Source organism: Zonotrichia albicollis, chromosome 7, assembly GCF_047830755.1.
Source record: "Zonotrichia albicollis isolate bZonAlb1 chromosome 7, bZonAlb1.hap1, whole genome shotgun sequence".
Lineage (NCBI taxonomy): Eukaryota > Metazoa > Chordata > Aves > Passeriformes > Passerellidae > Zonotrichia > Zonotrichia albicollis.
In genome coordinates this window covers 34369909-34384142 of record NC_133825.1, presented here as the reverse complement: position 1 = coordinate 34384142, position 14234 = coordinate 34369909, and the positions used below count along the sequence as shown (strand labels likewise).

General features: G+C 44.3%; 1 protein-coding gene across 3 annotated transcripts in view; it reads right to left on the bottom strand.

Moving 5' to 3' along the window:
• The window catches only part of HECTD2 (HECT domain E3 ubiquitin protein ligase 2), a 40320-nt gene extending 32143 nt beyond the window's left edge, over positions 1-8177 (bottom strand). For 2 of the 3 annotated variants that reach the window (XM_074544983.1, XM_074544985.1), the window contains exon 1: positions 92-568. In XM_074544983.1, the coding sequence (XP_074401084.1) occupies positions 92-331 (240 nt within the window). In that variant the 5' untranslated portion in view covers positions 332-568. Of the gene's footprint in view, positions 1-91; positions 569-5282; positions 5387-8131 lie in introns of those variants that run through there. The other variant, XM_074544984.1, reaches the window with a different exon arrangement.
• Positions 8178-14234: the final 6057 nt, after the last annotated feature.

Sequence of the window (14234 nt, the reverse complement as noted above, 5' to 3'; positions counted from 1 at the left end):
CCTCCCAAATGAAGCGGCAAACACAGCAAACGAACACGGAGCGGCACAGGCGGGCCCGCGGGCGGCTGCCCCGGGCGCCGAGGGGACTTACCCCGGCAGCCTCGGTGGACGCCGACGGGATGGGCGACAATTTCTCTCCCTCCTTTTCCTTTTCCTTTTCTTTTTCCTTTTCCTTTTCCTTCTCCCCTTCTCCCTCTTCTTCCTCCTCCTCGCCACCCTCCTCGGCTGACGGGGCCGCGGTGCTGCCCTGGCTCAGCTCCGCTCCCGGCGGATGCCCCTCGCCGGGGCCGGGGGGCAGCTCGGCGGCAGCCGGCGGGCTCTGCAGCGACATGGTCCCGGTCCCGGCAGCCTCTCGGTGCCGTCGGCACCCGCGACCCCACGCCCTCCTCTTCTCCTCCCTCCGAGGAGCCCCCGCGGGCACCCTCAGCTCCGCCGCTCCGCTCGGCCGCCGCGGCACTGCAGCAGCCGTGCTGCTCCCGGGCGCCCAGACACCCCCGCACGGCGGGGCGGAGCGCAGCGCAGCGCAGCCCGGCCGCCCCCGCCGCGGCCCCGGCGAGCAGGGGGAGCGCGGGACGCGGCGCAGCGGAGGCGCCGCCGGAGCCGCTGCCCGGGAGCGCCCTCGGCCGCCGCGCCACCTACAGACCGCGGGCAGCAGGAGGGGCCGCCGCCGCCGCCATGCTGCTCATGGGCGGCTCGTGGAAACGCGCCTGGCGGCCGGGGCGCGGCGCGGGGGGAGCGGAGGACACGGCGGCGGAAACTCCGCGGCGCAGGAACCGGCGCGGGGCTGCGGCTGGCCCGGCGCAGCCGCTCTGGCAAGGGGTGCCGGGCCGGGTGTGGGGCACTGACGGGACCCGGGAGTGGCGACGAGGAAATAGACGCGAAATAAACAAATATAAACATAAAATGTAAAAAATATATAAATATACAGCTGCGTGAAGGGCCTTCGGGGCGGATACCGCTAGGCACGGCCACGAGTCCGTCACGCCGGGTGATGCCCGGTGCTGCTCTGCCGGCACAGGCCGTGCTGGCTGTGGCACCTCACACCCCCCTGAGGCCGTGCCAGTCGTGCCACCTCTCACACCCCCCTGAGGCCGTGCTGGCAGTGCCTTCTCTCACACCGCGCTGGGGCCGTGCTGGCAGTGGCACCTCTCACACCCCTCTGGGGCCGTGCTGGCAGTGCCACCTCTCACACCCCCCATGGGCCGTGCTGGCAGTGCCACCTCTCACACCGCGCTGTCGCCCCACGGCACGTTCCTCGCTGCTTCGGGTCACGCTTCATCGAGAAAATACAGAAATCGTCCAATCATTAAAGCTGAAAAAGCCCTTCGAGATGATCAAGTCCAACCTTCCACCAAATAACACTGTGCCCACTATACCGAATCGCGGAGTCGAAGCCTTATTGCGAAGGACTGCACCGCATCATGGGGAATGAACGTGTAACCGATCCTATCCCTGCTGGCAAAGCCAGAGCGGTGCCAGGGCTGTGCAGTGCTGGATCCTGGGCAGGACGCGGGCAGCTGGAGGCGGTACCTCTGTCAGAGCCCCAGGGCAGCTCCCAGGCTGTGCTGGAGCCTTGCTGTAAGTGTGTGAAGAAATAGCATCTTCAGAAGAGGTGCTGTGTTGAACTGGTTGCAAGACAGCATCTAGACCAGATGTCACACGCACTGACTTGGTACTGACCTGCCACTTGGCTTGGTATGTGAAGCTGCAGGAGCCCTGCTGCGTGAGAGGGGAACAAAGTTTTGTACACCAACCTACCTCCAGTTTAAGCTCTTCAAACCACTAGCTGCCAGACGAAACAAGTTTCCTTCAGACCACTCTAATTTTGTGTCTGAAGAAGAGTTTTTCTCCCAGCTTCAGGAACAGTGTGAATAGCATTACAGACCACGTGAGACAAATCTTCAAAATTGTTTTTCAGGTGGAGGAAAACCATGTGATTGTTTTTCTGAGCACTGGCACTACATAAGTAGCTCCTGCAGGAGCTGTGGGAAATATTTCTGTAAGACTCATAAAAGCAATGGCACAATAGGTACTGCAGTGTTAATTTAACACATTGAAAAAGGCCTTTCCTTTCTGAAGGAACTGGCAGACCTGGAGGTTTTTTTTAGGTTTCATTAAGAAATGGCTTTGTCTCCTTACCAAGTAAAATATGAGATCTACTTTTCCAAGAAGTTCGCTCTCCTCACTGTGTTACTTCCCAGTGGCTTTCAGCAGTTTGCATGAATAAGTGCCCTCTTGCACTTAAAACAAAGCCCCCCAAACACTCACTCATCTTTTTCTTTTCCATGTCAAGAAACAACATAATGATAGTAATTTCAACAGCTTCAGTACAAGCAGCTTTGCACCCAGTGGCAGTCCCCAGCTAGAAATAAATGGCACAACTGTTTTGTGGAGCTATGCCAGCTTGAAACATGGAAGAATTTGCTCCATTGAGCCTACAAAGAGAGTGAAATAAAGAAAAAAAATATATATAGAAAGGCAAGTATAGAAACAAATTAATATTTTTTTAAGTTCCATTGAGCTATAAAGGCCTGATTTTTGTCACTGAAAAAGTTTTCTACCAAGATTATCTCACAAAAGAGCTAATGCAACATCAAAGACATCAACTTCTGTTGTCCATGCTCTCCTGTGCTATTTGAAGTTCAAGTGCTCTGTTGAAGTAAACTAATTCAGATGAATATTTTGACTCATGACAATTATGAAAATTGGCACAAAAATTTTTCCTATTTTTGTAAGAGAGTGAAATGACCATATACTGAACTAGCAAACACATTTTCTTACTTTTAACTAATGTAGCATAGATCTGGTGCCCAGAGTTTGAAACTAAAAGTATTTCAATATCATTCATAGATCTACAAGGGAGTCAAAGATATAATAATAACAGCTGGGAATACAAGGGAGTCAAAGATATAATAATAACAGCCGGGAAAGACATATCTAAGTAGGCTTTCAGTTTTCTAGCTTGGATGGATGCTAGCTGGGAACAGCAGTGCTGCATGTAATGAGGTGATGCATGTAGACACTGCAGTAATTTGTTGGCAAAGTGATGAACTGGGGTAGTGGGCAATGGATCAGTAAGAATACATGATAAAGACATTCTAGCAGTAAGATTTGTGGGATATACCACATACACAATTTTCAAAACTAAACAGAAATATGCAACTGCCATTCTACAGACTCCATGAATTTGTTGGCCAGGTGGCCTGGGAGCCTTGACAAAGGGCCAAACACACTCAATGCCTATATTTCAAAGGACACTTTCCTTGATTTTTTACATCTCTTGTAAGCTGCTTAAAAATCTTAAATCACATGGTGCCGGCTACTTCCCTGGATTTTTGGTGAAAGGGGCCAAGGTAAAGTTCAACTGAAAACTGTTGCTCATGCCCAAGTACACGTTGGCTATGGCTGCAGTTCTTTCTGTTCCCGGAGGAGTTTGCAGCCTCACTCGACCCCATGCTGGCACACCATGCTGCTGGCTCAGATAAACATATGCACACTGCAGTATCACCCCGGAATAGCTGTGGGGGGACACAGGCAGCATGTCACCCTGAACAGATTTTCTCGTACTTAGGGAAGAACAGTCCTGCCTTAGCAGGATGTTGACCTTTTAAACTGGAATAAGATCTTCTTGACAACTTATTTTAAAATACTTCACAAACATATCTCTTCTATCCAATGAGTTTGAGTTGTCAAGAGGGGGGAAAAGCCACTGGCACATCTCTGTGCAATGACGTGGCCAGGCAGACCACCACTAGGAATGACAGATGGAACCAGACCAAATGCTAACATTTGTTCACAAATGATTACTAAATGCTTACAAGTAATAGATACACTCACAGAGACTGGCATTTGGGAGAGAGACACAAATATAAAAAATAAAAAGGGCTAAATTCCCTAAATTGTCTAGTATCGTCATGACAAATACTGATGGGATCTCACATTTTTCTCTGCAGTCAGAAGTCAAATTCACCTATAGCCAAAATAGCCCCTGAGTTACTTCAGGAACACTAGGGGATAGGTTTGGGCTGTTACAGGATTTTCCCTATTCCTCAAATGGTTTACAAGTGTTTGCCATCAAATGGTGTCAAACATTTCTGTGCAAACTGGTATTTCAGGAATTGAAATTATATGTATCCTTCAGAAAAGGTAGGCTGGATTTTCCTGTTCAGTTGCTGATGTACTCCCATCACACATCTGTACTGTGTCTCTCTTCTGGAGTAGTACTGTTTCCTTCTCTTTATACCTTTTGAAGATCTCATGCACTTCCCAGTACAAAATATTTGGGCTAATTAAGAGATGTGTCCTTTGTGAGATGGACCCTGAGTGGGCACAAGGGGAAGCACAGGGTGGCTGAAATATCAAAAGAGGAAACAAAGGCTGGAGACAGCGCATTTCCTCTCTGTGGGAGTAGGAGAGAAGGACATGGCTGGGAGTTTTCCAACACAACAGGTTTTCAGCAAAACATTCTGTTTCAACAGAAAGATCTGATTCATTGAAATGGAAATGTTTTACAAAGAAGCATCTTTCTCAGTGACCTGTTGGCGGAACTCAGGCAAGATGCCACCGAAATTCCACCTGTTACTCTGCCAACTACAGTTAGAGAGCTCACCACATTTGCCATGTGAATCACAAAAATTAGAGACACTGTAGCTTTTGGACTCCCTGGCCTGCTAACTCCCAGGCTGTGGTACCCTCCTGTGCCACATGTCCATATCATCCTTTAGGGGAGGTGGAAGCGCATGTCTGCTCAACAGTCATGACTGTTCTGAGAATGCACAGCCTCAGAGCTTGTAAGGGATGGCTCCAGTCTTGTCCAGCCTCCCCTTTTTGCAGCCACCTGTTTCTCTTGAAGTTGGACTTCTAGAGAAATTTGAAGAATTTGAAGAGATTTGAAGAATTTTGCCCAAATGAGTCCAAATGATTGTGAATCCACCTGCCATTGCTAACAAGCTAGTCCATTTATATTTGTTATTCTTGCTGAAAATTTGAAAATATATTAACCTTGAGCTTGGCTTACTGTTTTAGTCCCTGTATCACATGCCTTCATTTGCAAGAGAGAAAAGCTCCTTTTATTCCAGAAGCACACATGCAAGGTTCACTCAAACCCTCCTAAGCTAAGCACATGTTATTTTCCTTATGACTAACATTAGATGAATCTATTGCTCTCACTTACCCTTTGGCTATCCCCCAGTACTTGAAAAGTCTCATTTAAAAAAATAAAATTATAAATGTTTATTTAAAAAATTGTGCAAAGAACTTGGATAATCATCTGAAGCACTTACATGCAAGTTGGGTTGTCTTGGCAGACAATTATATTTCTTTGGCAAATGGTAAACGTTTGATTGCAGGGACATCACCAGCTGGGATGCATCCAGCTTGGGCATTCCTAGTACAGAGAAGGAAGAGGTAATCAGAAATTCTGTCTTATTGCATCATTACATTTTCACTTTGAGTTCCTTGTCATCACTAACTGGTGGAGTATAACAGCTGTTCCAGCCAGATGAAAATGGACTCTGGTGCCTAAGCTATATATTCTAGGTAAGTGATTAACTCACTTTTGTCTACCTGAATAAAGTGAATATTATATTACCTCTTGCCATGGGACAGGGCCTTTGGGTTGAAAGAAATCATTAGCCTCTCTTTTAGAAATGCAGTGGCTTTTTCAGAGGGAGCTTATCTGTGATAATGCAGTTTATGCAAACATTGGAAGAAAGATATGGCAAGAGAAAAACTCACCAAGTGAAGAGCATTCACTTAGTGACCTCTCAGCTTTACTAAGGTTTCTATTTCTTCTCTCCAGAAAGCTGTTGTTGGTTATTCAATCTGAATTTCCGTTAATTTCACTTGTACAGAATGTAGCAGTAGCATGGTCCTCTCCAAGGTATAGCAAGGGACAGCTGTTAAGGCTGGGAGGTAGCCCACTACTTTTGTCACATCTGATCTGGAATTTATTTCTAAATGAGATAGAGGCAGATGCTAGGCACAGAATTTTATCCAATTTCTATTCAAACTGGAAATAAAAAACAAATATGCCATGCTAAAGAAGGTTCAAATTAGGTGGCAGTAATAATGTTTAATTGAGAAAGTAGCTTCTGTACTTTTGTCATGTGACCTATAAAATTGTAAACCACTGTTAGAATTAACGTTTGTTTAGCATGGCTTTGTAAATCTCCTCTTACTTAGCGGTTAACAAACGAGTCTGATTTCTTTAAAAAGACAGCGTTCTTGAACTGAAGTGACAGCGGGAGATACAATTTAAATAATTCCAATTTGCTCATCCTCTTAGCCGGGGAGGAGCCGGGGGAGCGGAGGGTGCTGGGGAGCGGGCGGAGCTGCAGGCAAGGCGGCGGTAGCCGGGGCTGCAGCTCCCTCCAGCGCCCGCTCGGGGCGGGGGCCTCGCTGGGAGAGCATGGAAATCGCTTATTAGCTCGCAGACATGTCTGACAGGGTGGAGTTACCTAGATTTCGAGCTTTAAAGGTAATAAATATGGGATAAGATCATGCATACAGTGATTTGCTTGAGTGTCCTTGAAGTTGTTAGGGCAAATGGCATAGACAGTATTAACCCCATATGTTGTCTGGGCAGGATTGACAGCTGCATGCTTGCAGACTGTCAAGACTTTCACATTTTTAATGCAACCTGTGGTATTTCCTTTGCAATGTCCAAATGGGATGGGTACAGTGCCTGCTTCTTCCAGTGTTTTGGTTAGCTAACTAATTGCCTTTCCTATTAATGGCTAACTTCTACAAATAGGAGGGATGTCTGAATTTGTGGAGGTCTTGAGTCTCCCAAGGAAGAGAGGCCTCTAGCACACATATGATGATGGTAGCTGGAATCAGAGGGCTGGGGAAGATGCTACCCTACCACTGAATGGTGCATTCCTTGCTGATAAATCTGCAACCTTCCTGCCACACTTCTCAGGCTGGTCTCTAAGAGAAACCACCTCTGCTTTTCATCTGTGGCTACAACCCCATGGAAATCCAAAGCAGAGGGTGAGCCTCTACAAGTGTTAGTGGTGCTGTTCCTGCAGCAGAGCAAGCCCTGAGGACAGCTGTCCCAAAATCTGGTTCCTCATGTGCAGCAGGAGCCTGGTTTGGATCCAGCTGCAGAATTGTAGCGCAGGCACTGATGTGCCCCAGCTCAGGACCTGGCCAAACAGAGCCTGTTGGGTGATGTGCCAGCCTGGCTTTCCTAGGCTCAGCCTTTCTTCTTCCAGGACTGCTTCACTTTCCCATCTTCCCTGCTCGGGGCAAGTTGCTTGAGAAAGCCAGTTTTTTTCTAAGTGTAAGAGGGCTTTCTCCCCTGTCTCCTGTAAACACCATCAGTTTCAAACCCAACTCCTTCACCTTCCCAAGATTTTCTTAACTTTCCCCCACTGCTATTAGTTGCAAATTTCCCTTTAGGCACTGCCATAGACCCAGTGGCTGCTTTCCAGCAATTTTCCTGGAGTAGAGAGTAGAGACAAGGAGCACCCTGCAGTGCTTTGCCATAGCCACAGACCAAAATCACAGAAGAGAGAGAAAAACTCCCAACAAGACCCCTCACTGCTCTGTGGTGTCACTACAGGCCCATCACACACACAGACTGAAATGTTCACACCTCTGACAAGCACACCTGAGCTTTCACAGCAGGTTTGGGCAGAAGCTGCAGCTTTAGGACATTTCTTCAGGCAGTGTGGGCTCAGACACCAGAAGCTCCCTGTGTGCCAGCAAGAGGCAGCAAGTGACACAACTCATGATTTTCCAGAAGCACCAGAAGTGCTCACAGGTGGGTGCTGTGTGATGTGGATGCCACTCAAACACCCTGCACCACTGGCACATGGCTACGGGCTGTGCTCAGTGCGTGTTGCATGAGTGCCTTCACCAAGGGCCTTAAAAAAATATCACAAATGTGAGTAAATAAGATCAAGATGTGTTTTATGGCTTATTTTACATAAACACTTGTACTCACTCAATACTTGTTCCTTCTTAAACAGCATCTATTCTAGTAAAACCTCCTTGGTCTGCCAAAAAGCACAAAAAGTTCTCCATTGTTTGTGTGGGATAAAAGGAGCAATGCAAACACTACTAATGTAATGGTGACTAAATTTACCTAATGAATGGACAAATAATGCTGTTTTGCTTCTCTCACCTTTAGAGGAAATGTGCACCAAGTGGTTCATAATCCATCCTCTGTCCTTGCCCCACAAAGTATTCCTGTATTAAGAAAATTCCACCACAGTGCTTAACAGTAGGAACAGAACCATTATAGAAGCAAAGAATTGGTCTAGATAATGGGGTTAATATATCTGACATTCTCCATGAATATTTCAAGAAATCTTTTTCCTTAAAAATTTCCCTGCACTTATTCTCCTTAAAACATAAATATTTTGATATTTCTTGCAAAAGCCTTCACCTTCAGTGGAGTTCCTGAGCACACACAGTAGGGCAGTAGAGAATCCTGGAGTTACAAAATAAAATATATAAACAAGAGATAATAAACAGCTGTACCAGTTCCCTGTATAAATTACAATACTTGTTGAAAATACACTGGAGCAGGAGAAGGACTCGTCTCTCTGAGAAGCAGCAGAAACAATGTGTGATGAACTGACCATAGCTCCCATACCCTGACTCCCCTGCTTCACGGCTGGGGAGGGGGTGGAGCTGGGAAGGAGGGAGGGAGGGATGGGGGAGGGTGTTTGGAAGGTCTTATTTTATTTCTCATTATCCTGATTCTGTTAGTAATAAATTCAGTTATTATCTCTAATTTGCATCTGTTTTGCCCATGATGGCATTTGACAAGTGATCTCTCTCTGTCCTATCCTCAACCCATGAACCCTTTCTTGTATTTTCTCTCCCCTGTCCAGCTGTGGAGGGGAGTGATAGAGAGGCTTTGGTGGGTGTCTGGCATCCAGCCAGGTTCAATTCAATGCACACAGTCTCCCACATTTTCAGCTGATATTGCAGGATTTACGGTTACTGAGTATAAAGGTGCCTGATTTGCTGGAGAGCATAGCCAGAGTACAGGCTCCTTCCCAAGACAGTGATACCAAATTATAATGTCATTTGTATTTATCCAAATAGTTCTATTTATAATAACCTTTCAGGTGACCCAATTGTACACTTGGTAAAGCATGTCTAAAGAAGATTAGTTTCTATCTTTCAGAGTATGAAGTAGTGTACTATATAAATACTGCAGCTTAGCTACTGTCTGTTTTGAATGTCAGTTAGGATCAGGTAGTGTTTATGTGCTCTTGAGATTTAGCAGTTTTTATTCAGGATTTCTCAAATTTGCATCAAGCTGAAACTTGGCATATAAGCTGTCAGCACAGATGCTAGTTTTATTCCAAAAATAGAGTGAGTTGAAGCTTTTAAAGGTGTCAAGTGGCTTATTTATGCAGTGGTTGCAGATCCTTTAGTTTTCTGTCTCTTTTGACTGTACAGACACTTACTCTGTAACCTTCTTCCAGCATTACTGTGTTCTCCAGCATTACAGTCCTGAGCAGTGAGGAATAAGAAGATAAGTGATCACACCAGAGTGATAATCCAAGGATGGTGTGCCCTGGAAACAAGTGTAAATAATGGTAATTTTTGGTGAAACAGAACTACATTCACAGAGTCACCATAAACAAAAGTAACTGAGAAAACATCTGAAATGCTGCCCAAAATGCTGACGTACTGCTTGATAGCACAGAGAAAGGACAGGCAAAATCCCCAGCCCTGGGAAGGTTTCCTAACACTCCCATTTAGACAAGGAAGGACCTTCTTTCAGTGATCACTGAAACCTCCTTCTCCAGGAATCATTGCTGGGTACAGCTCTACCTCCCCCATGGTATTTATTGAGTATGTGTATTTAGGTCCAAGGCATAATGACTCAGAAAATTTGTTGTAGTGTGGATCACTTATATTCAGTGATCTACAGCACAGTTTGAGGGTAACAAACTGCCCCTCATAGAATAAATAAACCTAAATATATATAACCACAAGTGGGTTCCTTTGCTCTATTTTGTGCAGCCAAAGAAATGCTCTCTGCCATAACCTAAGCTCTGGTAGATTAGAAAACAAAACTAGGAGATTGTAAAAGACATGAGCTTCCTTGCAGAGTGTCCTGCCAACAGCTGCAGGAGAGGGCAGGTCAATGTAAACATGACATACACCCTCTCCTCTTTCCTTTCTAAGAACCCTGAAAGACAGGAGGAGGAAGGTAAAGCCAGGGAGGGCCTGCCTAGTCAGAGATCTGTCTGCAGCTTGAGTTTCCATCTGTAACAAGTGGAGGCAATATCAAATTATTTGCAATAATGTTGATATATAAATAAATATGTAGGTTTTTGTTAATTTTGTCAGTTTTAAGAATACTTACAGGTTGCAAGTACTGTGATCATGTTTCAACTGAACTTAGTCATTTAACACAACCTTCCAATTCATAGCTGTAATTTTTTCCAGTGAGAAATTGACTCTTCATAAGAGCACTTGTGCCAGTACAAGTCAGCGTGCACGACTTCTTTATTGTACTCTTCTTGGGGAGGCATCCCCCATCTGTTTAAGAAACAAAGAGAAGTTGTCACAATGGTAGCAGAAAAGTATTTTTAAGTTAAGATCCTGTCATTCTACTGAACCAAACTAGATCCAAATACAAATAAAGACAAATAACAAGATTATAAGCTTGAAGCATTGCTCACATATAATACACATTCAATGCTCAATAATTTTATATTCTCTGAGGAATGGTAGAATTTCAACACTTACTGGCTATACCTCTTTCTGGGGTCTTCAGCAGTAATTTCTCTCCTATAATCTACTCCATAAAATGTTCAGCTGTATCAAAACAATAGACGAGACCACATCAAGCTCTATTTAGTGGCCAAGATTTACACATCTACAATGCTCATAGCATGAAAACAATTTAGTCTTTCCTATCAGAATGAAGCAATATGAAACACCTGAGCTAATTTATTTGGGCTTTGGACAGCTGTAGATGAGAACTAGTTTCTGGTCAGGATTTGAAATCATGCCAGCAGGAGCTTACTCTTAAACAGATGCCCCAGAATTTTATAAGGAGAGTCACATATCTCATGTCATCATTTGATGGGTACCTGGTCAGAAGTCTATTCCCTTCCTGCTACAGCTGTCCCTGTGAAATAGCAAACATGTTTTCTGGTCATTGTGTGCTCTGTGAATCATTTCTCTAAAAGGTTATTTACAGAAAAGTCAGAGTTCATTTTCTTAACTCTAAAAACATGGAGGTTGAACCAAATCTTGTTTGTTAAAAATCCTATAACTCTCAGTGTAGTACAAATTCTGAATTTGTACAAATTCTCAGTATTTTACAAATTCTGAATTTGTAAAATAATTTCAAGATGTTAAAATAATTTTACAGATGAAAAAGTAAAAATCCCCCAAACCCACAAGGGATTCTTCTTTCTCAATCCTTTGGTTTTGAAAAAATATATACAAAAATTTAGAGATTGTATTTTTCCCTAGTGAGAATAAAAATGAGACAGCCCAGAAATATACATGGAATATACCTTGTCTAGATGCTTTCTGTGTCTCTTAAGCCTCCATGAACAGCAGGTCTCATTGCAATGTTTCCCCTCCGGAAACATCATGGCTTATGTCAGAGATTTCTATCTCCCAAGAGTTTCATCGGTACCTGTCTTCTTGCAAGACATGTACAAGGTGGGTATTTTTTGTAGGTTGCTCATGCTGTTGATAGTCAGCAGTGCCTGGAGTTTTATGAATGCTTTCAGTTCTGGTGTGTTCACTTCTCTTTTTGTAAGAAAGAATCTGTCCACCCTCTCCCACCCTACAGCTACGTGCTGTCATCCTCCCTTCCGCTGTGTTTGCAGGAACATTTTGTGTGGTCATGTGGAGCTCTGGTTGTGCTTAAGCCAGGGAAAAACCCAGAAAGGTTGGTATGCCATTCTTGAAAGGACGGCGAGGGCCAGGAGCAGGGGCTGGGCTCAGCAGTGGCTCAGTGCAGTGCCTGAAGGTCAGGCACCAGCCCCAAGGCTGGAACTCACCACACGGATGTGGGTGCTGTGCAGGAAAGGGTGACCCAATCAACCCCTGGGAAAGACTCAAACAGGGCACCTCTGGGATTCAGAGCCCAAGTTCACTTCTGGTGCCTGTCTGCCTACACATGCACAGAAGGGGAATGTGTACGTAGGTTATATTTTGCAAGAACTGCCCAAAAAAGGTACAGTGAATATTTTTGCTTGTGGTGTGATTTGACACATGACATGCCACAGCAACCTTCCAGGGCACAGAATGTGATCCCACTCTGTATCTGATATAATTAAGGATGTATGACTTAAGTACCAGCTGTAGCCTGAAGTGATACCGTTGGACTGAGATACAACATTGTGGTTTTGCTTTCCATCTAGGGAATTGTAATATGTGCTAAAAATACTATTTGGCACAAGGAAATGCAGACTGTTATCTCGTGCAGAGTGGGACATGGAATGTCAATCTCAGTAGAAGTCACCATAGAAGAGGGAAAATGGACATTTTAAGGGAGCCTTCTTGTGTTGCCAGCAAGATAAGCTGGGACTGGTTCGATATTCTTTATCCCTCTCTCCGCTCTGTCCCTTGCAGGATGAGGAATGATCTGTTTAGAAGTGAGTCATAGCTAAATAAAACCAGCATAGGTAATCATTTGCACCATATTAGGCATCAATTTTCCATCACACATTGTATCTGTGTAGCTACTGGAGACGTTGTTTTTTTCCCTGTGTTTTTTCATGGGAAGAGGCATTTATTTTTAAGCTGTATTTAAAGTCACTCATCTCTACGGAAACATGGAGGGGATACTTCACAGGAAAGGACCTCATTCTCTCTCCAAAGCCACTTTGTGCCCAGGCTCTACTATCCCAACTCTGGGTGGCACACCATGACTGTGGTTTAAGAGAGCATCCAGGAAAGAAGACTTGTTCTGACAAGCTTTTCAGAAAAAGTATCCATGATCCTGTCTGAAATTATGGTTACAGACAGCAGAATCTGCTGAATTATTTTAATTGATACGTTCAGGTTCTAGAACCATAGAATCAGAAAGGTGGGGAGCAGAGAAATTGATACACTAATTTACTTGTGAAGGACAATAAGATAATAAACAAAACATTCTGAATAAATAACAAATTAACCAAAGTGATTGAATTTCAGCCTTAGAGAGCTGTAGAGACAAATCCTGCCCATTATACCCATATGAGTAGTTTCATTAACAACAATCTGCTTCTTAGTAAATTGCCAGTTATAATAAAAACAAATAACTTGTTATTTTGTTTCTCTGCTGCTATGCATTTTAATAATTCCAGAAGTACTCATTAAAACTGGTGCTTTTGTACTCAAATGTTGTTAAACACTCTTGCATTACTGTTAAACCACTCCATCTCCCTTTTCTGTCTGAGCATCCATATAGCTGCAGAAGAGACAGAGTAAAATAAAAACCTCCAGAACAGGTGCAAAGGCAGGATGATGCAACTGTCTGCTCACTCTGCCCACAGGAGCAAAGTGGCACCTCAGGGCCATGAGCATGGAGCCAGAAAATGACACTAAGTGAATTCCATGCCAAAATGTTGACAACATCTGATATGTGCAAGAGGGCCACTGAGTGCACAGAACTGCCTGTCCAGCAGAACATAACACCATGCAAACACCACTGGGGTTAGATTTGCACACAGTAATCATTTATTCTCTATAAAAACAGATGTGCCCTGTAATTGCATCTAAAAGATGCGCTACCAAAATTAACAATCCAAAACCTGTATGAAGGTAAAGGTTTCATCACCTTTATAATTTATTTGAAAAAGTTGTTCTCCATTTTCTTATGCTAGAAGTACCTATTTTGATAACGTACCGAGTGACATCTAGGTTACGGGTTTTAAAATATTTTTTACTTTGTCACATTTTAATGTATATAATGACTGTATACTATGAGGAAAAAGGGGAGATAGAGCACCAAGATTGCTTTAAAAGCACTGTTTGTTCTTTGATATTATTCAGGAAGTACTTAAGGCTATTCAGGAGAATCATGATGTTTAATATGTACGTGTACAATACTTATTATGCAAAAACAAGTTGGCAGCCTTTTGCATGGAGCTGTTGCTAACATCTCTTTCCTGGGCAATGGTACATTTAGGGATCTGTTGGCAGTTTTTTATTCTGCCCATGAGAGGTGATACTGCAACATTCTGTGCCCATTCTTCTCAGGAGCATTACTGAGAGGGCAACTGGCTCAGCACTGCCACAGCTCTGGAGGG